Genomic DNA, 26,810 nt, shown 5'->3' with positions numbered 1-26,810 from the left:
TTCAGGATTTATTTACCCTCAAATAAAGGTTTGTTTATCATACTAATGATACGGCATTTAAAAATGTCACTGCTGCGAGGTGTTTTATAGCAATCATGATGATTTACTATTACACCTGATATTAAGGAGTAATTTAACACCAGCGTTTCACCTCTGACCACGCTCAGCATGCTCTCTCCTGTTTGGGCTCTCAGGTCCTACTAAGTGTATTTAAAACCCACGTATAAAAAAGGGCAGAGTACTTCTATGTGAAATATGACTTACAAAGCTGCCTTAGAATTAGAGGAATGGTGTCTCTGACTGATGCTGATGGTTGTCCATTGGGCTTCACTTCAGCTAATTTGACTCAATGAACTCTGAAACATCTTTGTGTAGTTGGTGCCTTTTGAGGAACTTTCATTGTGTTTTGCACAGACTATTAGTGGCTCTGTGTGTCTGCAGCCTATAAGGTTCAGAGGTTCAGTGCACAGAGGTTAACAGAGGTTATCGGCTAACACTAGCTTGCTAGTGTTTGTGCATAAATTTGGTGGCTGGGTTTCGCTTTTGGGAACACATTGCACATTGAACCTCTACGTAATGACTTTCAGTCACAAGGAGTTTGAATAGGTTTGGCACACGGAGGTTTGCTCTGACTCGGATTGACTGCAATCACTCACAGACAGATTGGTGAAGATTTACTAACAATAATGGTCACAGCAACTAACTGAGTTGTTGCAGGCTGGTCGCCATCTTCTAAGTAACCACATCGAAGGTGACTTGCACACTGTTGCATTAACTTTGGTTGTAGTGCAGTCTCCAACATCTGCTCTTCCTAGTGTTACTGTAGCAACAAGGGCAGATGCTGGGACCGATTCTACATACAAGGCTTCTCTTACAAAGCAAGAAGTATTGTTCATATTATGGCAACAAAACCATCACCAAGAAACTACTGGGGGACATCATGGTGGCTACATCTATCTCCAGTAACACTGTGAGGAATCTTGGGGTCATTTTTGCCAGGATATGTCCTTCGATGCACATATCAAACAAATATGCAGGACTGCTTTCTTCCATTTGTGCAACATTTCTAAAATTAGAAATATCCTGTCTGAGTGATGCTGGAAAATTAGTTCATGTATTCATTACTTCTAAAATGGAATATTGTAATTCATTATTATCAGCTCACCCTAAGAGCTCTCTGAAAAGCCTTCAGTTGATGCAAAATGCTGCAGCGAGAGTACTGACAGGGACTAGAAAGAGAGAGCATGTTTCTCCCATACTCACTTCTCTTCATTGGCTCCGTGATAAATTAAAATTAAAAATTTCTCGTCACATACAAGGCCCTGAATAATCAGGCTCCATCTTATCTTTAAGACCTCATAGTGCCATATCACCATAATAGAGCACTTTGCTCTCAGACTCCTGCGTTACTTCTGGTTCCTAGAGAATTTAAGAGCAGAATGGGATGGAGAGCCTTCAGCTTTCAGACCCTTCTTCCGTGAAACCAGCTCCCAAACTGGGAGCACGTTCCACAGAGGACAGGCCTGAAAGCTGAAGGGTCTCCCTTTCACAGAACCAGCTCCCAAACTGTCACTACTGAGCACTTAGCTGCACAATCTCATACACATACACCAAGGTTCTTTTTGCACATTTCTATTGCACTGTCTTGGGTCCACATCGTTGTCTTCTATGTAGTGTTGCACTGCCTTTGTTTTTTTGTTGTTGTTTTTTTTGGAGGGGGAAGGGTTGCAATTTTTGCACATTGCACTTTATGCAGTCCTGTGTTGGTTGTCTGTTATATGTCATATGTAGCACCATGGTCGTGTAGGGATGTCATCTCATTTTACTGTGTACTGCACCACTGCACATGGTTGGAATGACGGACACTGGCTCTACTTTTAAGATTAATCAGAATGAACGTTTTAAGCTTAAACAACTAATAAAGGTTACTTAGCTACTCTGTGACAAGCTTAGACTGAGTCTCTGCAACTGAGCCTGGAAACACAGTTCAGGAAAATATGCAAAGGGAATTCATTTAACTCCGATATCCACTTGGTAAGATGCTTAACCCTCACAACTGCTTCAAGTGAACTCTGAATGTAGATTCTGATTACAGTCAATTATGTTCAAAGCAGTTTAGAAAGGGATCATTTAATGGCCAGTTTGAACAGGACTGATAATTACAGCAAATGAAACCTGTTTAGCGTTCAAGTGCTCATTTGAATATTGTTTCCTGACAGACTCAAAATGTAAATGTGAACCAATTCTTTAACCGATAGCTTTGTCACTGCTGGCTTTTCTCCAAATCCTCACACACTCACATTTTCACTGTAAAATCATCCCTGAAGGAAACCTTGTGAGCCAGAGTTGTTTTTCCCCTGATATCAGGCACTCTGTGCAAAACCTTCCAATAACCTTGGTTGCATTCTGCATCACCAGACAATTCAGATCTTTTGTCACCAGAGACTCAGCTTAGGCGTGTCTCTGTGGGTGCGCGTCAAAACACAATTACTAGATGAGTCTTCTAGAAAATGACGATCACCTGATTCACTTGACTTTGAGGGTTTCTTTTCTTCAACTAGCAGCAACCCGGCCAACTCCCTTCCTCACTCAAGGGAAAGTGATGTTCCCTCCCCAGTCAGAGCAACATTGATGTTCCATCAAAATCTGACAGCTCATTTCTTCAAAAAGTCTCCTCTTGCCTTCAGTTTCATGTACGCCTGTTCTGCTATCACTGAAAATACTGCTTCAGCTCATTCATTCTCTGGGTGCTTGTCACAGAGTTAAATTAGGGATACGTGCTTCTTACATCAAAGGTGAAAAAACAGTAAAACTGAATGCAAAGATTTTGCAGAACAGGAAGAGGAAACTCACCGGTGTTCCGGGGAGACCTGATTTTCCTGACGGTCCCGGTTCACCCGGCTTGCCCTGGGATACAAGTTAAAAAAACAAGAAGAAGAAAAAAAGATATAATGGAAAAAAACTGATGAGGAAGGGCAGTGAGAGAAACAGCTTGAGTGCCACTTTATGTCCCTATCTGTCAGCGTGACACCGTGCTGTCTCTTCTCTGCATCAGACAGCCATGCCAGTGACTGAAAATGACTCACCGGCTCTCCTCTTGGGCCTAAAAGTCCTTCTGGCCCTGGAGGTCCCCGAAGACCCTGTAAGAAGACAACATTAGTACCCTGCATTCAAACTGGTTGAATGAATTTTATCGCATCTTTAGGCCAAAATGGGGGCCAGATGCTAAATATTAGCATCAGTGCAAAACCCTCCGTTCTGGAGTGAGCAGCATCTTTTCATCACTACAGTAAATGTGTACTGGCGGAAAGATGAAGATACTTATTTCTTTTATTGCTCGTATTATATACTGTATGTATTTTATTTTCTTCAGCCGTTTAACATTTACAATTTACAGCTGTTTATACCAATTTTTTTTTTTTTTTTTTTTTTTTTAAAGCTCTGATTGGTCCCCAACGTCGCTAAAGCAGTTGATATCAGCGCAAGTGAGTAATCAAAGGTGAACAGTGCCAGAGATTTAGGTCCATTCTATAAGATGTCACTGGCTCCTCTATAACACACGGACATCAACAAACGCTGGATTTCGTTTTTTGAGATGCTCTGCCAGGACTTTACTACAGCCACATTCAGTTGTTGCCCATTTCTGGGTCTTTTGCCTTCAGTTTGGTCTTCAGTAACTGAAAAACGTGCTTTGTTGGGTTGAGATCAGATGACTGACTTTGAGAAACTCTTGTGTTGCTTTAGCAGTACGGCTCAATACATTACGAAGCTTTGTAAAATTACTTTGTGCAGCATTTGCCTGAATCTGAGCAGAGAGTGGAGATTAATCACATTCTGAAATACAGTGTGGATACCACAATATCTACTGCTCACAGAAATATTGTTGCCATTTTCTTGCCTGTTGGACAAGTCGGCCGTTACAGGCCTCTGATTTATGCAGAGCGGTTTATAATAAAGCAAGCTCAGAATTCATTTAGTGAAAAGCTTCCTCAGCCTCTTTTAGCATCTGCCTGCAGAGCCTGCATTTGATGGGAAAAACCACGCTGCATCGCCACGTTGTAGCCAAAGAACCGCAGGTGTAAACACCAGTTCTTACACTGGAGCATGCTTTCCAGATTCAAGTAGCATCACGTGTAGCATCAGGTCATTCATTTGTGACCTGGCAGTTTGAGCTGCACTCAGTCGACTGTGTTGCTCAATAGTGAAAGAAACATGCAAAGGGCTAATTTGATCTCCTTACGTAGCATAGCCTTACTGGACCGCAGCCTCTCCTGTAGGAGGCTGTTAAATGGGAATTGTTGTTGTTGTAGGTGAAAAATATATTCTTACTTCAGGAGACGTGAGCTGTGAGAACATTCTGTCTCATTGCCTCACAGCCAGAGGATCAGCTTGGTGAAAGAGGTTTTTGTGAAGTGCTACTGCACACCGTGCCACAAGAAAAATGGGGGCATAACAATCCTGCAGTTTCTGAGTGTATGTGCGAGTTTTCACTTTGACGAAGAGAGAAAAAAAAAACCCAAAAAAAACAAAACAACTCTCACACAGTGTCAAAAGATAAAAACGGCACTGCCACGACTTGGCCGCAGTCGTTATAAAAGACATGATTAAAGATGCCGGTGATGGTGTGCCAGGAAGAAACTTTTTTATTATCTGCATTCCCTCAATCAATACATCTGCTTCCAGACAACATTAATGATCACAGTCAAGAGCTCAGCGACTGAGACAGAACGTGCTGGAGGATTTTGAAGGGGGTGACAAATGTTTACAGCAGGGGGGATATCAGAGAGCTGCAGTCGAGGCATTATCAGGGTTTATTTGGGTTTTTTTCATGTGTACGTTTCTTTCCTTTAAATGTATTGTCTGTTCCTCAGTGCGCCATAAGGGCTGAAAACTGAATATAATAAAAGCTGCATTTTTCCTTGTGGTGCCCCTTTCTGTATATATGTACAGTGCTTAATAAATGAATGAGAGCGTCATAAAAACAAGAAGAAATCTGTCAAACGTGTTTAAAACTAAGAGCTATATTGTTATCGTCATGATCTCTGGGTTTTGATTTTTCTGGAATCACTGTGTTTTCCTTTTCATGCTTGTGTGTTGTGTTCAGTTTTGCTTCCCCTGTCTTGTTATTCCTGATTTGTTCTTGTTCAGCTGTCTCCACTTTCTTAATTACCTTCCTGTGTATTTACTGTCTCTGTCCTCCACTACCCTTTGTCACGTCCTCTCCTCTCGCAGCGTCTTCCTCGAGTTCCACGTTTTCGCAGCTTCTTCTTTGTTTGAGTTTGTGAATTATTGAGCTTTAGGACGGCAATACAACTGTCTTTTAGTTTATTCTTTGTCTCTGATTTCTGCAACTGTGTCCCACACGACCTGCCACACAGCTGTGTGACAGTTATTTATTAGGAGAGTAACTGAATTTACATCTTTACACCCGAGTTTGAGTCAGCACTCAGAAATTAATCAAGCATAACATTCATTCACTAAAAAATGTTCAGTTTAGGAATGCAAGTAAATTAATTGGCAAATTATTGGCAGTTTCGTCAAATAATAATAATATTTTGGGTTTTTTTTGTAAAACAGTACATTTGAAAATTTCTAGAAAACTCATAAACGATAATGTTAAAGTTAAAAAACTGCACATACTGGTTGCTAATTCCCACTACTGTTAGTTTAGGGCAGCTGTGTGATAAACCTTGGCCTGAGTAGGGGAGAGCGGGGTAAGTTGTCACACGGGTAAGTTGTCACACTGTTCATAACTCCAACACTAGAGGCTCTATCTCAAAAATGAAATAGCCACTTTGTGTGACTTCTTCTTCTATAGTCAACCTCCTGTTCACATGTGGTCAAGACTGCTCTAATCTGAGGTGAGCACATCTTTTTTATTTTTTTGACCTAAAAGGAAAAATAAATCACTTTAAATTTTCTTCAGTACAACTTTGTTAGGTATAGATGTTACAGATTATTATTTTACACAAAATAGAGGAGACATTAACGTGTCTTTTGATACTTCAGCTGATGTGCTATGTTGAGCTAACCCTGACATTTAGCCAAAATTAGCATAAATGTCAGTTTGGGGCAAGTTGTCTCATTAACTTTGGGGCAAGTCGTCACATGTGACAACTTGCCCCAGTACAAATAAATGCTCCAAAAAATTGTGATATTGTAATTCATTTGTATTTGTAATAAGGTTTTTGAAGAAAGGAAGGAGAGGCAGGAATTAAGGAAGGAAGGAAGAAAGTAAGATGGTTCGAAATTATCAACGAAAGACAGAGCGTGGCAGAACACCACCTGACATTATGTTAAAGGCAGTCAGGCAGGTAAAGATGCAGAACAAATCAATCACAAGTACAGCAAAGGATTTTGACATAAATTACCGCACTGCAATTACTGACAGCGGACTACCAACTCCAGAGGACATCCAGCCATATCCAAAAGCTGGCCACCGAAAACCATCCAGCAAAGGAAGAAAACGACGCAAATCAGCAATTCTAACCGACACGCCAGTGAAGCAGCAACTAGAAAAAGAAAAGAATAAGGCTGAATCTAGCAAAAAGCTGTTTCAAAAGAGAGGGACGCGAGGGGGGAAAACATCTGGACCTATGAAGAACAACGCAGCTAAAAGAAGAAAAATAATTCAAGAGTCATCATCAGATGATGAAGAGTGCTTCTGCCTTGTCTGTGTGGAGCCATTTTCAAACAGTCGTCCAAAAGAGACCTGGGTACAATGCGTAAAATGCAACAAATGGGCCCATGATGCTTGCACCTCAGGCCAGGCAATTTATGTGTGCCAGAATTGTGACTATGAAGTTGAGTCTGATTAATCAGAAATAAGGCATCTGTTTTGTTCAGAGGATAAACATGTTAAGTAAAGCAAGTTATTTGCAGCATTCCATTCAGTTATGATGGATTTATGTGCAAGCCAGAGAACATTTGAGTTTAAAGTTCAAACTAAAGTTTTCTTTCTACTTAATGTTTTGATTAAAATGTGTATTGGATTGAAATAATTGTTTTTTTCCAAATTCTCTTGGCATAATTGTTCAAATTTCCAGTTTTGGTTTGAATTTAACAATTAAAATCAATAATCATAATTAAGTATTTGTGTTCATATTTTAAGATAATCTAGTGTGACAACTTACCTGCCGATGGGGCAAATTGTCACAAGTGCACATTCTCCTTTCAACAGTCTACAACTCCGTAATGAGATAAGATATGAAAATGTAATCAATACATCATATGTGCCCGAGACTTCCGTCTTTCATTTGGTGAAACATTTATTACGTTGTGATGTATGGTGCTCAGTAAAAGTTAGTCAGTGTGAAGAGTGTGACAACTTACCCCGCTCTCCCCTACTTCTCTAAAAAATGCATTAAGCACTTAAAGTAGAAAGGAAGGAAGCGAAATTTGATAAAACCCACCACGTACCTCTTTCCCAGCTTTACCGTCACGTCCAGGTGATCCCGGCTTTCCATCTTCTCCCTGTGCCACATAACAAAAAACATCAACTAAACAAAGAGAGAATATGAAGGTTACATTACGATGACTCATAATGTAACCTTTGCTGCTTATAAGAATAACACAACACTGCAGACCAGAGAGCTTCCTATAAGAATCTATATGATGCTTCCAGACTACGCTGAGACATTCTGCACTTGTAAAATCTACTTTCAATTTTAAGATTGAGTTTAATTTACATGGAGGTGATAATGAAGGGTAAGTCTTGTGTCTACGGCAACAATTCCTCTAATAAGCTGTCTGCAGAGTGGCTGCAGGGCGAGGAGGCTGCCTGCCTCGCTGTGACTCACTCAGACTTGTCTGTAATGAGCCATGCTATTGGTCACGGGGCTTTGACAGAATCCAGAAGAAAGCAGCAGGTGTGATGAGTCTCTATTAAAACAGGTGTTTAAAAAAAAAAAGGTGAGCCTCTGGGCTGGTGTCAGATATGAGGTGACGTTGCAGTGCGGCGAGCTAAACAGCGAACGTGGCTGTGTGCTATACCCTGCACCCCTGCTGTGAGTAAGGCTGTTGAGCCAGAGACTAAGTAACACTCCTCGCCAGTTTCACACTGCATGCATTTGTGAGCAGTTGAGAAAGTGACGGTGCGGCAGTTTTCAAAGCCACCAACGACGACACTCGCGGCTACATTTGTTGTCCTTTGTCGCACCGTCACTGATTATATTTGCATGTTTTACTTGGTTTTTCTTGAGGGTAACATGAATGCAGCAAGTCTGCACAGACACCAAGATTATTTTGGGTAGTTGTTTCAGGACCCATCACGCTGTCTGGCAAACTGCACACCTCTTCAGGAAAAAAAATGCTGTCACAAAACATAAATAAAACTGCACTGGTGCAGATTTTCTGCTTTTTTGCACTGCCAGAATCTCAAAATGGTTTTAGCTCGCATTTTTAAGGTCAGCTGTTTATGTGCGGCCTTGTGAAGTAAAAGGAGAAACTGTGTCCCGTCTTGTTGCTGGAATCTCTCGGTATTTGTATTTAGTCGTGGCATTACAATAGTTGATATAGTCTGTAATGCGGTGGGTTATTTTACTTTGCTTTAGGAGTCTGATACTGCATGAAAAAGGAAAAATAGCTATGTTTTAGTTAAACTGAGGGTTAGACTACCAGGCAAGCTCAAGATAGCCAGCGTTTCTTTGTGGTAACTGGCTGAAAGAAACGTTAAAGCCTCAGTAGGCGACAGTATTGCAACGGTGGTTATCAACTTCCTTACGTTTCATGTGTCAGTTATTCAGTTAAGTGGAAAAGATAATAAACAGGTATAGAGAAAATGAAAAATGTCTTCAGAATTATCCATCATGTCTCTATGTGTTACTCTCAAAAGCCAGATGTCTTTAAACTGGTATTTTGAAGTTTTCCTTTGGTCATTGGCTGCGTTTTAATCATTATGATTTCAGTCTTTGTACCTGACCATTCATTAACACTGACCTATAACTCCTTCTCTTTCTCCTGTAATGTCTCTAACATATTATTCTTGTTTAACAGCGCACCTCTCTGCTCAAATACATTAAAAGCAAACCAACCTTAGTTCCTGGAGCTCCAGGTTCTCCTCTGTGGCCTTTGAAGCCCTGGTTAGAAAGAGAAGGTGCAGCGAATCAGTCACAGCAATTTGCATATCACCAGGTTCTTCTATCAGATCTACTGCTGGCTACTTACAGGGAGTCCCCTGAGCCCTGAGTTTCCTGGGGGTCCAGTTTCACCTTGTTTGCCCTGAAAGGAAACACCTTGAGTGAGTATGTGTGTATAAATAAATACAGACAATATCTTCCAGTTAGTGTTCAAACTTTTTATGCTCTGTGGGTCATTTCCATCAACTTACAGGTTCTCCTGGTTCACCTGGTCTGCCATCTTTTCCCATTTTGCCAGGCTGCCCCTGTGATAAAGGAAAACAATTATTTAGGGTCTGCAGCGTCAAAGACCCAAAGGCCCACTTATGGTTTTATATTGTTGCCTAAAATAATCACAGCATCCAGCAGGAACTGCATATTCATGATGCTTTACGTTCTCATGATTTTTCTTACTATCAAGCCAGGAAGCCCTGGTGGTCCCTGGATTCCTTTGAGACCCTCTTTGCCCTGGTGAAAACAAACACAAAAACGGGTCACCAACAAAAAAGAAATGATTAATAGCCATTATTACGGCACAGGACGGTGACCTACACGCTAGAGGGAAGCGGGTTGTACAATAATGACACATGGGTAATGGGCTCTCTGAGCAGAAAGTACACAGGGTGCTAACCGACCTTTTCTCCAGGGGGTCCTGGGGGGCCCGCAGGCCCAGGCAACCCATCGTTACCCTGAAGAGGAAGAGACGATGTCAGTGGAGGTCAATATTCACTTTTCACGTATTCTGACAATGTTGTAAACAAGGCTGAAACATCGACTTACAGGTGTACCCATTAATCCAGGAGGACCTGGATGACCAGGAGGCCCCGGGTGACCCTATTAAACAGATAATGGTCATTAAAATCGAGCTGAAGACTTTGCATTGGATGTTTCTTCAAACACAGCGAGAGGAAGGTTGGAAATGTCACAGTGGAAAAACACACCTTGTCCCCTTTGTCTCCGGGGTTTCCAGCAGGTCCTCGATCACCTTTTACACCCTGTGGTGACAAAAAGAGAAAAGCATTTGGTTGGAAAAACGTTAGGCTTGAGAAAATAAAGTTCAAAATATCTCCCTAACGTCTGAATGATGTAAAAAAAAAAAAAAAAAAAACTGATTGAAGCAGCTAATAAGTTTGGCAGTAAGTGAGCACACATGCCTTTCCTCCATCGGCTCCGGGGGCCCCTGGAGGTCCGGCTAGTCCTGGCGGGCCCTGCAGTGACACAGCAGACCATCAGTCTCTGTCCGAGCCAACAGTGGCGAGCACCGTCGCTGGTTGCTAATCGCTCACCGCTACCCCCCAGAGGAGGCCGAGCTAATGATGCAGACAGAGCCTCGCCATCCGTCACAGCAGGTGACGGATGGCGAGGCTCTGACCTCATGACTCACACAGGGCAGCAAACACACACTTTATAAAATGTGCTTAAATACATGCTTTTACATTATAATAGACTTTAGGCAAGAGAAGTGAAGTGAGGTCATTCACTTTAATTATGACATGTTAATAACTTTGACCCACTTGGTATCCATCTTCTCCATTTTTCCCAGCAGGTCCCTGTTGTCCTTTATCTCCTGGGATTCCTGGGAGTCCAGGTGGTCCCGGTGGTCCTGCAGGGCAGTCTGAGCAAAACTCCTAAAGATGGCACAGACACGCTGTCATCAAATGATCCACATATCAAATCATATCAAATAATGGCTTCTTACCTTTGGGTCAAAGTCTGGGGCTTTTCCCTGGGAGACAGAAAATAAGTGAGTTAATGGAAACAAAGTAACATCAAGGGATCTGTGCACAAGCCAAAATTGTGTCCAAAAAAAGTATCATATATATATAGAATATAAACATCTTGCTCCAAAATGAATTCTGCGTTCTAGTGGACTCTCAAGATTTCCAACTTCAACTTTAAAACTAGATTCCAGAGTTTTATTCCCATTTCCCCGAGCTGCAGCCAGAAGCTGACCATTTACATTAGTGACACTCTAAGGTTGACTTTAATCTTTAACAAGAATAAAATGTAGCCTTATAAAGTTGGTAGGATGAACATGTTAACGCAAAGCAACATCCATTCAGCCGTGCATCTGTTTCCTGCCAGTTATTTGGGTCCAGGTCGTGGGGGTGGCAGTCTAAGCAGAGGAGCCCAGGTCATGGCCTCCAGGTCTTCTGGTAAGATACTGAGGTGACGTCAAGGCAGAGAGGACACATAAGATGCCCAAACCACCCAAACTACTCTGAGCCCCTCCTCAATGACTAAGTTCCCTCATCCTTGCTGTACAGCTACACCTGAAAAACCTTCAGAGGAAGCTCGCTGACACCCCCACAATCAGTCACTGCAGTCAGCGTGTGGCCATCAAACAAGAGCTGGATGCAAACCAAGGTTTTAGACCGACGAGCAACAGGCCTGATGTTTTGTACTTACTTTGAAACCCCCATACACTGCATGTAGTTTTCCAAACTCCCGAGCATGCTCAAACAGCAATCTGAGTAGTAATTTAGTCTCTCTCCAATATTGCTCTCATTTTATGTCTATTTTGTGTCATGTTAAAGTCTGAGAAACATATTTAGCTGCTAAGCTTAGGCCTTTTTAGAACCTTTTCATGAAAAAAAGCTGCGACCAACAAAAATTGCTCTGATAACTCACATGATCCTAGTGATAGTGACAGGACAAAGTGTTCTCATATCCCGCTTTATATTTAATGCATGCACTAAAACTAAGCAAACAGCTGGAGAAACAGAAGCTCTGATGTAGCCTGGTGTTCTCTCGCTGTGTGTACTTACAGGCTCTCCTGGTGAGCCCTTTTCTCCTGGCCTTCCTGGCAGACCCTACATTTGGAGAAAAAGCCACACATTACATTTTCTATCAGCTGAAGATCACAGGCATGCATCAGCATCCACCAAAACTGTGGTTCACTGCAGAGAGTTATACAAGTCAAGACAAGTGAAGCATAAATGAACTTATTTATGAGTAAATATTTCAGTGTTGGACTTACATTGTGACCTGCTGGGCCTTGAGGACCAGCAACACCTGGTGGACCCCTCAAACCCTTAAACCCAGAAATGCACGTTAAAGACGATACAATAATAGCATGGAGTTATTTAAAAAATGCTTCAGTAAATATTCACCACAGGTCCAGATGGTCCAGTTTGTCCTGGAGGTCCCTGTAAACAAGAGTCATGGTGAAATTTGTGGCTAACGTTAAAGCAACATTGTAAATCTTCAGGATCTAGACGATGAGATGTTACATTTCCAGTAAAGTGTTACATATTTTGGCATTAGAGTTTATCTTTGGTGCTTGCAAGCAGAGAAAAAAAATTAAACAAAAATACGATGGGCATTAACAACACTCTGCCGCCGGCGCATCGAGCCACCTGGGGGGCTCTTCAACTGGTGGGGAAGATTGTCACATCTTGCAGGAGCTTTCCTCTCCTCAGGAGCTCCCTCTGCAGGAGGGGGAGATACAGGAGAGGTGGAGGAAGATCTCAGCCTGGGTGTTTATTGTCTTATGTAGTCTGGAAGATGAGTGGATGGTGGGGAGGGTGCAGTTTTCTCTGTGGTGGGGTTGGGTGGACTGTCCCAGGCTCTGTGGGGCCGGGAGGCGCTGCTGCACTGGGCCCCGGTCTGGATGGGCCTGGGCCCCCTTTCCCTGGTGGGTCGCGGAGTATGGGGGTGCCTACTGGGGTCAGCGGGGGAGCTGGCCCCAGGGAGGGGTCACTTGCCCCTCCCTTCCTTCCCTCCCCATCTCCAGCTGCCTCCCTCTTCCCGCTCCACCACAACCACCCACACATGCAGGACCTTGGAGTAGGGGTATGTCACCAGGGTGCAGAGGAGGCTACCCCCCCCCCCCCCCCCCTCTGTCCCCTTCTGGCTGCCTCTGCCTCAATTTTATCCCACAACTTAGACATTCACATTACTCACACTCTCATTACACATACATATAGGATCTTGGGGGTGGGCACGATACACGGAGTCCAAAGTACCATCAGGGTGTACACCCCACCCCTGGCGTCGTTGCCCACCTCTCAATTTTGAATACACGTAGACATTGAGGGCTAGCAGGAGGGACCATGCGCTTACCTGCTGCTCTCTGGCAGGTAGCTCCATGCCCTCCTGGGTTTTAAATGCACCTTAAAACACACATGCATCAACACTACAATGAGCGGGTGGAGGGAGGTTTGGAGTCTTCTCTCACCCCCATTCTCTGCGGCCTGCTGGAGCGGGGGGGCTAGGACTAGGAGGAGGAGTTGGCCGTCCAACTGCGGTCTGGAGTGTGGGGCCTTCCTGCTGCTGTGGAGTCGGGGCGGTCTGCCTCCCCCCACCGCAGGGAAAAGGGAAACACCACCTGGGTCTGGGTGCAGTTCCCCCCTCCAGGGGCAAGAGTACCTAGACCCGGTTTGTAGAGTACGCTTTGGGAGTGTGATCGTGTGTACAGCGTCTCTTTATGTCTGTCTCCACGTTGGTTGAGTGTGGAGTAAGTGCATATGAGAGCATGAGGGTGGGAATGGATGTTTGTGTCTGTGTGTGCCTGTATGTCTGTGTCTATATGTCAGGTTGGGTATCAGGCGCCACCTCTCTGGGGACACCTCAGGCCCTCCAAGGTTTGGAAGCCTATCTCCCCCCACCAGTGGCAGACGCCCTCAGACATCGGTGCATTGGTGGTTCTTTGTGTCCGGAGATGGGCGTCCGGGTACACACCGGCTCACTCCTTGGCGGCCGCTTATCGGGGCCTGGAGCCTGGGGCTCGCTCGGGCCACTTCGGAGGTGGGGTGCCCCCGGCCTCTCGGCCTGGGGCTCGGTCACTCAGGCACGGCTGGGTGCCGGTGGAGCTCACGGGCGCGTCACTGCAACTCCCCCTGGCTTCTGCTCCGCGGCTGCTGAGTGACCCCTCATCTGGGACTCTCCTCAGCTCTTTCTGGGACAGTGGCGCGGCTGCCCCTCTGTTGGTCTTCCTTGGTCTCTTGTGTTCTGGGGGCCTCTGGATGTCTGGAGTTTTGATCTCCTCCATACCTGCTTCATGCCCTGGAGGACGGGGCTGTGGCCCCCCCACACCCTCTAGCAGATCATTACATGAAGGAACCTTTTAAAAAAAAAACAAACGCGTCCATGCTCACAGGTGTACACACGGGTGATCACACCCACAAACTACACCCTTTTTGGCTCCTACCTCAAAGCACACTGTGTTCTGTTGATCTTATGTGCTGCACAATAATGTTTAATATTTAGTATTTACTGTCATATTCCCATATATCATTGTGATGCTGTTTATTCTATTACTCTTGTTCTCTTCTGCTTGTTTTCTTTTTTCTTTCTCAGCAGGTGATCCAGGTGATTGATATATGCATTTTTTTTTCTCTGCCCGTTCTGTTGGTTTTTGTCTTTTGCCCTTCTCCCCCGTCCCTCTTCTCAGCTGTTTCTCTTTCCCTCTTTCTTTCTCCCCTTCTTTCCCCCAGTCAAGTCTGTCCCGTATTCAGTAAGTGAAAATAAAATAAACAATAAAAGGTGAATCACTGTCTCCGCTGAACTATGGACACGCACACACATACACTTACACTGATAGGCACTCACTCATCCCCCCTCCCTTTCCAACGCCTTCGATGCTTGTTTCCGGCGAGGGAACACGGCGGGTCTGTGTGCCGCGCTGGAATGATAGCGCTGTGCAGGGTGGCTGCTGTGTTTCTTCGGATTACTCCTCACCCCCCACCCACCCCTGTGGCTTGTCATGTCTTCACAATGTTGTGCTGTGGACATTTATGTGCTTTTTTGTGCAAAGGAGTTTTTTTGTTTCCTGTTCTCATGCTGTCCTACCATGGAAGCACAGCATGAGTAGGGGTCTCTTTTTTCCTCTTGTACTTCCCCACTGTAATGTACATTTCAATGTTTTTCTCTGATTCTACCAATCTCCGACCTGTATCCCCATGTAATGTTTGTGCTATATGTGTAAGGTCGGGGGGGGTCCCATTTCACTGCAGGGCAACCTGCATGTGACGAATAAAGCTTTGATTGATTGATTGATTGATCAAATGGACCATTACGGCAAGGCTGGGATGGTCAATTTGGTAAAGTAAATCCATTTGGGCATCTTTTTTTGCCTTTAGACAATAATTCTGATGGCAAAAGAGCCAAATGGGACAGGCAAAAAAACAAAAAAACCCAAAAAAAAAACCAACAACACTAACTTAGACGGGTTACCAGTGATCTGAAGGTCAAAAGGATCACTGTGGCGTGGTGTACGTACCATTTGTCCTACTTTGCCTTCTCCTGCAGGACCCCTGTCCCCTGGTAACCCAGGTTCTCCTCTTGACCCTGGTTGACCCTGGGACGAAAAGAAAAAGCTAAATTTATTTCACCCTCCAGCTGCCAGTATGTTTAGCTAAGGTTCTGGCGCACTGCATTCAGCAATGATTGCCAAACCCAGAAATACAACTTTTTTCTGAGTGACTGGGGGAAAAAATGAATAAAACAAATACAATCTAAGACATTTCTGTAGTCAGAAGAGAAAACGTCTCGGTGATGAGGGTGAGCAGTTTGACACCATAAATCCACCAAATGCCCCTTCCCAGCCTCACGCGTGCTGAAACTTTCACATCAAGCTCTTCACAACAAAGAGGCAGTCATAATCAGAGCGACGGTCACAGAGCAGTGGACACGGGAATTGCTTTTGCTGCTTTCTACAAAGATGAATTGTTTTTTTCCTCATTCGGGCAACAACAACTAAAAAAAAAAGAACGTTTTTCCACATCAAGAAAGGAGCACCTGTGCATGATAAACCGGAGCAGCTGAGGAGACCTAGAAAACTCTTACAAACTTCTGAAATGACATTACCTTCAGCCCTGGGGGTCCTTGGATTCCCTGTGGCCCCGGGTCTCCCTGTAATACCACAAATAAAATTGGTTATTAACCAAAATATTGCAATTAAACATCTTTGAATAAATCATTTATGGTCCACAAAGAGCTCCTATTCTTCATGCACGTGACTGTATCGAGGCCTCAGGGCCGCACCTGGCAGCTGTAAAAGAAGTAAAAAGAAAAAAAAGGGGAGTGAAAACTGCTGTGAGGCAAATCCGTTGTGCCCCTCTGCTGTTTTAATGTTATATGTCTTAACAATGTCCTTCCTGTTTGCTCTGCCCCGTCAGCAGGACGGCCACATGTTTGGATCACGGTGAAAAATGATGAAGACACATGTTGAGCTCCAGCACAAAATGTGCCTACTCAGGCTTGTTTTCTGCCTCATACAAGTGCTCATATTACGCTGCGGTTCAACAGGCAAGGAGATGTTTACAAGCAGAACACATGTGGAAATACAAAAGACTGTTCTGAGGCACAGTCACACGGGAGAGGTAATCCTAACCTCGATAAGCATACATTTCTGTTGTTAAAATGCAGATAGACTTCATAAGATTTGCCAAGTGTCAAATAATAATCAAATAAAAAGAGAAAATAATATGGTTTGGCAGTGTTCACCAGGATAATTCTCCCAAACTTTAAAGCAGCTGAAGGTAAACTGCTTAGGAATAACAAATAGGAAAAATGAATAAAAATTCTATGCAAAATTCCTTAAAATTGCAGTTCTTCTAAAGGCCACTTGAGGTTGGCTGCAAAAGTGAGTCAGCCTCCAACATTCAAATACCAACTTCAGCCTTGAAAACTTGTTTACAAGCCGGTCATGCACATCTTTAGAGCTAATTTTGTCCTCGGGTGGGTGTAGCCAGTAGCAGTCGGCTACACCTCTTGTCTGTGTTTGTGCCATTCTGACCATTTCATTTGAATTATTGGAAAAATATTATGGATGCTATGTAATAAAGCCCTTACAAAGAGCCTGTGCTCTAATTTTAGGTGTTTTTTGTTTTTGTTTGTCCTCTTTCTAACTTGTGTTAGCTGGCTCCATGGTGTAGCCTTTGACAGTATAAGAGATGGATACAGCTGCCATGGTGATGGAGATGAAAAAAATCTTAATGTGATACAGAAGGGCTGAAATCCAGACAAGTTGATCTATTCTAATCATAATTGTGGCACTGTCCTATAATATGATATTGTATTAAATGACTTTAAATATCATTATATTTGTAGGATGAACTATGGTAAACATTCAGTAAATAACATAGCTGTGCCTTACATTTTGTCCATCTTTCCCCTTCCCTGGTAGTCCAGGAGGTCCAGGCAAACCAGGCTCTCCATGTGGTCCTGCGAGACCTTGTTGTCCTGGTTTTCCAGGTTCCCCCTAAAATAAATAATGGAATAAAAAGATTCTGCTTTTGTCTCTCAAGTCAGCAAAGCAGATGCCTCAGATACTTTTTTTTTCTGTTGCTCTGGATTCTGAAAGTAGTCAAATTCAATTCTATGTATGATCATTTATTATTTTAAATCTCAGTCTTATAATTATTATACACCTTGTCCTTCATATTAAAACTGCAGAGAGAGTACAAAGAGCTCTGAATTGCTACTCCTACATGTAGCTGCTGCAGCAGGATTCAAATGAATTCACAAACTGAAACAATGATGGAGGACATACAAGGTCACTCTTTTTCTCAGCAGTCTGTTTCTCTGCCAATACCAGTCTCAGCAAAGTCCTGATCCTGTCAAATCACACCCACCAAACACACTCATGGATTTTAAACATAAGTGACTGACCTTGTCTCCTCTTTGTCCAGCTGGACCTGGAGGCCCAATAATTCCCGGTATGCCCTAAAACATAAAAATAATTCTTAGCTTAATTTAATAATGTGTAGTATAAAGTCATAGGAAGCACTTGCAACAGACATAAATGATCAGAAAGAAAAGACTAACCACACTTCCTGGTAGTCCACGGGGACCCTGAAGGCCAGCTACGCCAGGTGGACCCTGGTAGAAACACAGAGGTCATCGTCATCCTCTATCGTACAGAAAACGTAGCGCTTGGTGTTAAAAAGTGAATCCTGTTAGATGGAACTACTTACTGGGTCTCCAACACGCCCAGTCTCTCCAGTGAGTCCAGTCTCACCCTTTGGGCCCTGGAAGCAAAGCAGCTAATCAGAGATATTCCAGTCGGAATGACTGTAGCTTAAAACGAGTGAGGAGATAACAAGCTTTGTACCGGTAGTCCAGGTGGTCCCTTAAAACCTTGTTCACCAGGTAGTCCTCTTGGACCCTACAGAGAAGATGCATCAATTTAAAAATATATTAAAACATTTCTCTTAAAGCGTTAAAAGGGCTACTCTAAAAACGAATGAAGAATAGTGATGATCCTAGATGAAGACTTAAGACTTACTGTCATATGCTGCCTTAAGAATATGAGTCTGTTAATTCCAGCACATAATTCATGTTGCCTATTTAATGCTAAATATACCAGTGCACTCTGTTCTGCTGCACCTAATATACAATATATCAGCAAAGCAGAGAGAACAGAGATTCAGGGCACTGCATGACAGTGTCAAATATTTAATTTACTTAGCCAATTAAGGGAAGTCTCGGGAGCTCTCTCACTGTAACAGGACATCCTCGCTGCAGCAACGTCAAATCTCTACTGGCACCTAGTGGGATCCTGAGCGTATTGCTGGTTGAAGCTTGGTTATGTAAAAAGAGGAAGTGAAAACTAAACTCACCATCTCTCCTGGTTTCCCTTGTTCCCCTTTCTCTCCTTTCTCTCCAGGTCTCCCCTTAAGGTAAAAACAAGCAATGAAATAAATGGCAAAAATGCAGAAGATGAGAAGAGTAAGAACAGTGTTTATACTGATCAGGCATTATGACCACCTGCCTAAGGTTGTGTCTTTCCCCCTTTTTTCTGCCAAAACAGACCTCGGTGAGGCATGGACTCTACTAGACCCCTGAACATGTGCTGAAGGTGTGATGAGGTATTTGTTACCAAGATGTCACCAACAAATACTTTAAGTTGTGCAAGTTGTGAGGTAGCGTCTCCATGAATCAGCCTTATTTATCCAGGACATCCAACAGATGCTCGGCTGAACTGAGTTCTGGGGAATTTGAAGGTCAAGTCGATGCTTCAAAGTCATTGTTGTGCTCCCGGAACCATTCCTAAACCAGTTTTGCTTTGTGGCAACAAACAGGACAGTCCATGGCCCTGTCACTGCTTCACCACTGTTCCTTCCTTGAACCACATTTGATAGACACTGACCACTGCAGACCAGGAACACCCCACAAGAGCTGCAGTTATGGAGACGCTCTGACACAGTCGTTATAATCTGGCCCTCGTCACACTCGCTCAAATCCTTACACTTGCCCATTTTTCCTTTTTCTAAAATGTTCACTTGGTTCCTAATGTATCCCACCCACTAACAGCTGCCACGATGAAAAGATAATCAGTGTTATCTGCCTCACCTGTCAGGTGTCGAATGTTCTGTCTGATCGGTGGTATATAATATGTAAACATGTTTATTTATTTTTTTTAAATCAAGCAAATTGAAAGAAAGAAACAAAAAAACAGCCATTCTTCACGGATTTGATTCTGGAGTTTGTGAAATAGAAGAAGCGTACTCACAGGTTCACCAGGCTCAGGAATGACGTTTGCAACCTGTGAAGAAGAAAGCAGGTGACATCTCACCACATCTGCACTCTATTACAGTTAACACGAACACAAACAGCAGAAATATTACTCACATTTCCCGGAATGCCCGGCGGTCCCATAGCTCCCACTTCACCCTGAGGCAGGAGACAATATGTTCAGAGTCTGGATGCTAATTACCTTATTACAGCTAATACTGCAGGACGACCATTAGTGAGACAAATGCAGCAGCGTTCCTCCTATTCCTTCACTTTATTAAGGTGTCCAAAATATAAAAGTGGTTCCAGATTTTTTTTTTTTTACCTTGTCGCCTTTTTCACCTTTTGGCCCAACTGGTCCTGTCTGTCCTCTCTCTCCCTATGGGAAACAAAATATTCATTTTTTAAAACAGATCTCAGATATTCATCCATCCATCCATTCGCTTCCGCTTATCCTTTTCAGGGTCGCGGGGGGCGCTGGAGCCTATCCCAGCTGTCATAGGGCATATTAATGCATATTAATACAGGGAAGTAAGAACTTTATAATTGGAAAGTCAGTCGGTCTCAAAATGGCATCTGGGAACAACCAACGGGCCCCAAGGGTTCCCAGGAGGTCACCCAGTCCAATTAGGGACATTCATTTTACTGGAGCTGACTTTAATAGAAATGGTTACATAATGTACAAAAGTGAGGTAAGGACAGTGCCCCTTGTTTGCAGAAGTAAATCAGAGATATAGCTGTGAATGACTGTGAAAGCTTTGAGAAGCTTACCGGCACGCCTCGGTCACCTCGTGCTCCAGCAGTACCTAGCTGTCCAGGAGCACCAGCTTCCCCCTGGAAAAAAAATTAAACATTTCAAAAAATATGCCAAAATAAAATGTATCCCATAAAATCCAAATGCCAAATAAACAAAAACGAAGGCAACTGTGAGCTCACTCTCTCCCCTGGAGGTCCTCTTGGTCCAGGAGGCCCTTCGTCGCCCTGCAGAGAAAACGCACTTGTTAACATGGCGGTTTTCTGAATAAATAACACAACAAGCACAAGCTCAGTGTATTTCTGGGTAAGGTTAATCACGTCACCTTGGGTCCAGGCTTGCCAGGAAAACCATCTGCTCCACGCTCGCCCCTGAGCCCCTTTAGAGACACAAGATTATAATTTAGATGTCATACTTGCAAAACTCGTCCCAGCCAAAAGCATTTTCCAGGCATATCACCAGCCCCGTGGCACCAATGAGCCCACTGTTTACCAACCAAAACATATTTTTTAAAGTTTGCTTGTGGTTTCTGTGCAACTTTTCTTTTATGAGGAAGCAGAGTTCGGATGAGCAGCCTGGAGCTCGCCTCCAAAGTTGCCCAACAGCCACAACACACACAACTCTGCACAGAGTCTCACTCGATGTGAAGAGTCTCCCAATCAAATGTACCAAAGCCCTGAGATTTGCAGCAACGGTAAAAAGAGAAGAATAGACTTGTTTTCTGAGATTTTGTGATTTTGGATTTGTTTTGCTTTGTCATTTTATCTTTTCTCATCCATGCGGACACAGCAAAGACGTAAGATTCAACTAAATTTATGAATATGGCTTCTTTAATTGATAAGTGTCCCAACACACGTAGCTGTAGCTTGTAGCTATCTGCCTGGCCTCATCTTTGCTAATTCAGTTCCACTGTGTTTCTGCTGTTGGAGAGTTTGCAATGTAATGTAATTATCAGGCAAATGACATGATACAGCCCATCCAAGAAGCTTGTGCTTCAGGTGTGGTGAGAAAAATTACAGTATTTTATTAGCCTGTAGCTTAGCGCTAATTAACAGAATGTGCTAAATAATACACCCATATATTTATGGATGGAGTGTGGTTGGTTAGCATCGTTCAACTGCTTGTTAATGCAAATATCAAACCAGCCAATAACCTGGAAGCACCTCACTGCATTAAGCCATGTAGTCAAGACAACCTGCCGAAGTTTAAACTGAGCATCAGAATGGGGAAGAAAGGTGATTCAAGCAACTGTGAACGTGGCCTGGTTATTGGTGCCAGATGGGCTGGTCGGAGTATTTCACACACTGCTGATCTACTGGGATTTTCCCACATAACCATCTGCATGGTTTACAAAGAATGATCTAAAAAAGAAAAAAATTGTCTTGTTTAAAATATCTTCTTGTTGTCAGAGCAGAATCGCCAGATTGCTTTGAGTTAATGGAATAGAATGGAAATAACCTTTATGGTCCTTCACTGGGAAAATGTGTTCCAGGAGCAAAGTGATAGCCAGGTGGAGCATACAGATTCACACAAACGTAAAGAATATAACATAAAAAACAATAAATAAGAGTGTATGGGGCAAATTTAGAGTGCTGTACAGTTATTAAAAATAACACATTCAGATTCAAAGACATGTTGAGTAGGATAATTTACAAAAAGATGTACAAAAAGTGCTGTAAATGTAATTCAAATAACCAATTATTACAACTAAGGTATCAGAGAAGAGAATCTCTGAACGCACAACATGTCAAACCTTTGGTGCAGAAGGATTAAAGTAGCAGGAGACCAGTCCTGTCAGCTAAGAACAGGAAACTACAGTTCACACAGGCTCACCAAACTAGATCACAGAGGATTGTGAAAACGTTACCTGATCTAATGAGTCTGAATTTCTGCCGTGACATTCGGATGGTAGGGTCAGAATTTGGTATAAAAACATGGAAGTGTAAATCTACCTTCTATCCACTGCCTTCTTCAAAATATGCCACAAGGAATTAAAGCTATTCTGACATCAAAAGATGGTGCACATGGTACTAGCTGTGTCACTTTTAAGTCCAAAAGGCCAGTATGACTGTTACCACCTGCAAAAGCTGCTTAGCTATCGCAGCCCAGCCACAAAGCTTTCAGTGCACATATTTGTGCTTTTGTTAATGCCGGTGGTTTTGAGCTTGGACTTCAGTCAGCAAACTGTTAATGACTTTTTAAAGTGTTGACGACTGTACACCTCTGCACTCGGTGAACCCAGCTGTGGACCCTAAATGCTTCCACTTTGCAATACCACTTACAGCTGAGCGATGGTGGGCTCGTCTTACAGCATCGTACTCAAATTCAACAAGCTCCTTAGAACCATATATTCTTTCACAAATGTTTGCAAAGGCAGACTCCATTACTGCATGCATGGCTTGACTTTATACACCTGTGCCAATGGGACTGGAAACACCTGAGGTGTGGGCTAATATTTTTGTCAATATAGCGTATATCCTGAAGGCTAAATGGAAAATTATCTTTACTTATATCAGTTAAGAATATATGCTCCAAGATTTTTTTCCAGTATATTCTGTGGTTTAGTTATGCTGACACTCAAACTTGGTTCATAATTACCTGAAAGAAATGGTAAAATGGTAAAAGCCTGAGAACCAAAACCCTTCCTTGTTGCTAGCTTGTAGCTTAGAGACTCACCAACATTAAGGGGTCACAGTGAATACATGTAAAGGTTTTTTTTCTTCAGAGATTATGTGGAAGAACACCACAAAAATATGACTAACATACATTAAGACTATTATTCATGTCTGGCCTTACGTAGATGAAATTACTAACATGTTAGCAAAGAGTTGTCTAGTTTTCAATTCTAGCGGACAAAAAGCAACATCGGTATTTCTCTGAAGCTTTTTGTGTTGGCACAAGTATTTACCAAATAAAACCTCTCAAGATTTGTTATTTTTTCACAAATTCCTCACAAATAGACTCAGAGTTTATTGTTCTTTATTGTTCTTAACATATCTACTTCCCCTTCAGCATGTCTACGCAGACGATATCCAGTTTCTTTTAAGCCAAGATGTTTCTAAGCTACAGATTTTGAATGAGTGCTTAGATTCCATTAACGTTTGGATGGCTGACAACTTCCTCCAACTTGAAGAAGGAAAGACTGTCCTTGTATGTGCCCCTGATAGACACGTGCCTAAGATAATGAATGCTCTTGGTCCCCTTGCAACATTTGTGAAATCGTCTATCAGGACCCTAGGGGTCATTTTTGACCTGGCTCTCACTCTGGATGTTCACGTCAAATCTCTGGTTTGGTCCTGTTTTTATCACTTAAGGAACATTTCTAAACTAAGCCCTATTGTATCTCTCACTGAACTGGAGATTGTCATTCATGCTTTCATTTCATCACGACTGGACTGCTGTAATTCACTGTTTACATGTTTAAACAAAAACTCTTTGGAGCGTCTACAGATTGTTCAAAACGCTGCAGCAAGACTTCTGACCGAAACATCTAAGTAATCACACGTGACACTGTTGCTCATACAGCCGCACTGGCTCCCCATTGAATTCAGAGTCCATTTCAAGATTCTGGTACTGACTTATAGAGCTCTTCATGGACAAGCACCTGCCTACATCATTGAACTTCTACATCCCTATGTCCCCAGCAGGTCTCTTAGGTCATGTAATCAGGGTCTACTTGTCATGCATCATACAAGGCTGAGAACCAAAGGAGACAGAGCTTTTGCCACTGTGGCAAAGTGATATACAAATAAAGTTTTACTTACTTCCTTACTTAATAGTTTGAATGCCAAAAACTGCTCATTAGCTATTTGCTTTATCAGTTAGCAAGTTTCTAAAGTTTCTAACTGTAAATGTCTAATCTGCTGCTGGAAACAAGGCTGATCTGCAGAGTGAGAGGGAACAAAACATAGAAACGTTTGGAATTGTGAAACAAACAATAAGCTAACCGTAACCATTTTGATTAGCACACCTTTAACGTTTGTTCATCGTAGGCAAATCTAAAAGTTTCACTCACCATGGCACCGTCACTTCCAGGAACACCATCCAGGCCATCTTTACCAGGAATACCCTTTGAAAATCAGACACCAGATGCTGACGTTCGGTGACACACACACAGAGGAACTACCAACAAACACTTGGCATTATAAGTACCAGCATGAAGTTTTTATTTAAGCCCTCAAAAGGTTAACTCACAGGTTTTCCAGCCTCTCCCTGTTTGCCTGGAAATCCAATTTCACCTGGCAGACCCTTCCGGTGAGAGAAAAAACACAAAGGCATCTCATCATGTTTTGAAGCAAATCTTCCTTCACTGCTAAATCTTATGAGCAAAAATAAAGACTTTCCTTTCTAAATGTCAGTCACTTACAGGAGGTCCAGTGTTTCCTTGGTTTCCTGGTGGTCCAGGTGGACCCTGAGGACCCTGAAAAATAATTTTTAAAACGTCTGGAAAAAGTTGACTTGATCATATACACAGTTATTTAGGTGTTTAATGAAATAGATCGGGCAATGTGCCAAGACCTTGTTTTCTTTTCTCTAAATCTCTAAATTTGAATTCATTTTAAATTTTAATCATATAATTTTCCAGAAGGCAAAGTTCAAATCATTAGCGCCAAGCAGCCACTAGAGGGGAGTATTGCAGCTCAGTTTACCACCAATTCAACCTTGGCTAGTGCTTGAACACAGGGGACATGTCTGTTTGGCTACAGGGAGCAATTTGAGAAATTAATTGGTATAACCTGTTGGCTTTAATTTAGCCTGTTTATTTTCTCTCTATTAAAACATACAATGAAGAGACCTTTGAGAGCACTGCAGCAATTTTGTGCTTTGTGGACCACAACAAATATTGAGCAGCCCACATAATTTAAATAGCAAATTATTCCTCCTCAGTTCTCCGTGAGAGGTCATCGGGGCCTTACAGGAAGCACTGACATAAGATGTTCATAAACAACACATCAATGTAAACAGAGCTACATAGAGGATGATGCTATGGCAACTTAAAATGAGTATTATGTTTTTCCAAAGCAACATAAACAAAAGATGCTTTTCCCAACATATTGTGATTTTTGATTTCCATGTTATTTTTAAAGACTGTATGAGCTAGAAACTTGGGACTCATTTAAGAAAAGCCTGGTGGGAAGCTGCTTTTTTGTGAGCCTCTATGCTGCTCACATGTAACTGTTAGGGTCGAGGTAATGCTGGCTGGTCTCATCCATGAATACAAGTAGGGTTAATATGTACTGTATGTCTAGCTGTGGCTGAAAAAGAAGATTTGGTTAGTACGGCAGTCTCAATGGACATATTTCATCCAGCACCGAGTCCTGTCCACCAGAGAGCGATGGCTCACCAACAAATCAAAATGATGCTAATCTCAAGACTTTTTTATAGACACTACTTCATATTTGCATTATTGCAATTGTTGAAAATAGAGTAGGAATTGAAATTGTACAAAATGAGGCAACATTTTGTCAGGATTATTTAGAATGGGGGAGATTTACACGTATTTTAATACAGCATATGAATGCTGTATTAAAATACGAATCTGGAAGTTCATTTCTAGTAATTTTTTGTAAAGTAATATATATTTGTTTAAAAAATGTATTGCATTCACAGACAGTATAGAAGATGGTCCACGTCTAAAAATTTCTTTTTAAAGGGCCACCAGGGGGCGATAGCTGTGGTTACAAAAAAGCTTAGAAGTGTACTTATATTTACATAGTCGTCCATTTGCTCATTCATTTCCGTCATTCAGTCAGTGTCAGATAGGAGATTTTTCCAGGATGTGCTCATTGTCAGACCCATCTCAGGGCTTCAGAATGGGACTTCACACACCATCACTGTAGCTACGTTCATCTTTTATACTATTACAACTTTTTGTAGCTTTGTTTTTATAATAATGCTGTATTTTTACTAGAATTTACACATGGGTAAATACATTCGGTCTGCACATCTCTCGTGCATGCTGCAAAATCCAAATTGTTCTTACAGCAGGTCCAGGAAGGCCATCCACCCCTGGGAGTCCACCTTCACCTTTCCTTCCCTATAAGATAACAGTATAAATAGAACAATGACATGAACAAATGGTAACAATAATAAAATAATCAGCACACAATTGTCTTAGTAACATCTGAGAAATGTGAGCTTATATTTGCTACTGAGGGGTTTAGAAACTTTGGAGTTCAGAGTGCAGTACTCTGAGCTATTCTTCAAACACAGCAATCTTGAAAACAGCTTTCAGACCATAAAACTGGGAAATAAAAATGGGAATATTTTAGTCGAGCCTCTTTCATTTGTGATGCTTTCTAGAAATGATAAACTTGGTAAATATTACAGGGAAAATAGAAAGCTCAGAGATTTTGGTTAAACTTCAGTAAGCTGCTGATGACAATGATGTCGTCTCTGCCTATGCTCCTCTGATGGTCTCATTTTACAAGTTGAGAAGCTGTTCCTTAAACATTAGTGTATCCATCTGCTTTTATGTG

General features: G+C 42.4%; 1 protein-coding gene across 3 annotated transcripts in view; it reads right to left on the bottom strand.

Moving 5' to 3' along the window:
- Positions 1 to 26,810, bottom strand: part of col22a1 (collagen, type XXII, alpha 1) — a 71,880-nt gene that overhangs the window by 9,969 nt on the left and 35,101 nt on the right. For all 3 annotated transcript variants that reach the window (XM_085395552.1, XM_085395554.1, XM_085395553.1), the window contains 34 exons: positions 26,315 to 26,368; positions 24,698 to 24,751; positions 24,526 to 24,579; positions 24,347 to 24,400; positions 20,657 to 20,710; positions 20,514 to 20,558; positions 20,349 to 20,411; positions 19,903 to 19,956; positions 19,695 to 19,736; positions 19,576 to 19,608; positions 18,683 to 18,736; positions 18,175 to 18,228; positions 18,038 to 18,091; positions 17,889 to 17,942; positions 17,733 to 17,786; positions 17,218 to 17,322; positions 15,927 to 15,971; positions 15,340 to 15,417; positions 12,230 to 12,265; positions 12,097 to 12,150; positions 11,885 to 11,929; positions 10,816 to 10,842; positions 10,631 to 10,744; positions 10,271 to 10,324; positions 10,058 to 10,111; positions 9,897 to 9,950; positions 9,752 to 9,805; positions 9,531 to 9,584; positions 9,329 to 9,382; positions 9,166 to 9,219; positions 9,033 to 9,077; positions 7,420 to 7,473; positions 3,087 to 3,140; positions 2,854 to 2,907 (listed from right to left, as the gene is read on the bottom strand). In XM_085395552.1, the coding sequence (XP_085251678.1) occupies positions 2,854 to 2,907; positions 3,087 to 3,140; positions 7,420 to 7,473; positions 9,033 to 9,077; positions 9,166 to 9,219; positions 9,329 to 9,382; positions 9,531 to 9,584; positions 9,752 to 9,805; positions 9,897 to 9,950; positions 10,058 to 10,111; positions 10,271 to 10,324; positions 10,631 to 10,744; positions 10,816 to 10,842; positions 11,885 to 11,929; positions 12,097 to 12,150; positions 12,230 to 12,265; positions 15,340 to 15,417; positions 15,927 to 15,971; positions 17,218 to 17,322; positions 17,733 to 17,786; positions 17,889 to 17,942; positions 18,038 to 18,091; positions 18,175 to 18,228; positions 18,683 to 18,736; positions 19,576 to 19,608; positions 19,695 to 19,736; positions 19,903 to 19,956; positions 20,349 to 20,411; positions 20,514 to 20,558; positions 20,657 to 20,710; positions 24,347 to 24,400; positions 24,526 to 24,579; positions 24,698 to 24,751; positions 26,315 to 26,368 (1,866 nt within the window). The remainder of the gene's footprint in view (positions 1 to 2,853; positions 2,908 to 3,086; positions 3,141 to 7,419; positions 7,474 to 9,032; positions 9,078 to 9,165; positions 9,220 to 9,328; positions 9,383 to 9,530; positions 9,585 to 9,751; positions 9,806 to 9,896; positions 9,951 to 10,057; positions 10,112 to 10,270; positions 10,325 to 10,630; positions 10,745 to 10,815; positions 10,843 to 11,884; positions 11,930 to 12,096; positions 12,151 to 12,229; positions 12,266 to 15,339; positions 15,418 to 15,926; positions 15,972 to 17,217; positions 17,323 to 17,732; positions 17,787 to 17,888; positions 17,943 to 18,037; positions 18,092 to 18,174; positions 18,229 to 18,682; positions 18,737 to 19,575; positions 19,609 to 19,694; positions 19,737 to 19,902; positions 19,957 to 20,348; positions 20,412 to 20,513; positions 20,559 to 20,656; positions 20,711 to 24,346; positions 24,401 to 24,525; positions 24,580 to 24,697; positions 24,752 to 26,314; positions 26,369 to 26,810) is intronic.

The sequence above is a fragment of the Rhamphochromis longiceps genome, linkage group LG22 (assembly GCF_057381845.1).
Source record: "Rhamphochromis longiceps isolate RC_006_pf linkage group LG22, R_longiceps_female_GT1.1, whole genome shotgun sequence".
Taxonomy (NCBI): domain Eukaryota; kingdom Metazoa; phylum Chordata; class Actinopteri; order Cichliformes; family Cichlidae; genus Rhamphochromis; species Rhamphochromis longiceps.
Note: the sequence above shows the minus strand (reverse complement) of the source record. Positions and strands in the feature narration are given on the sequence as shown.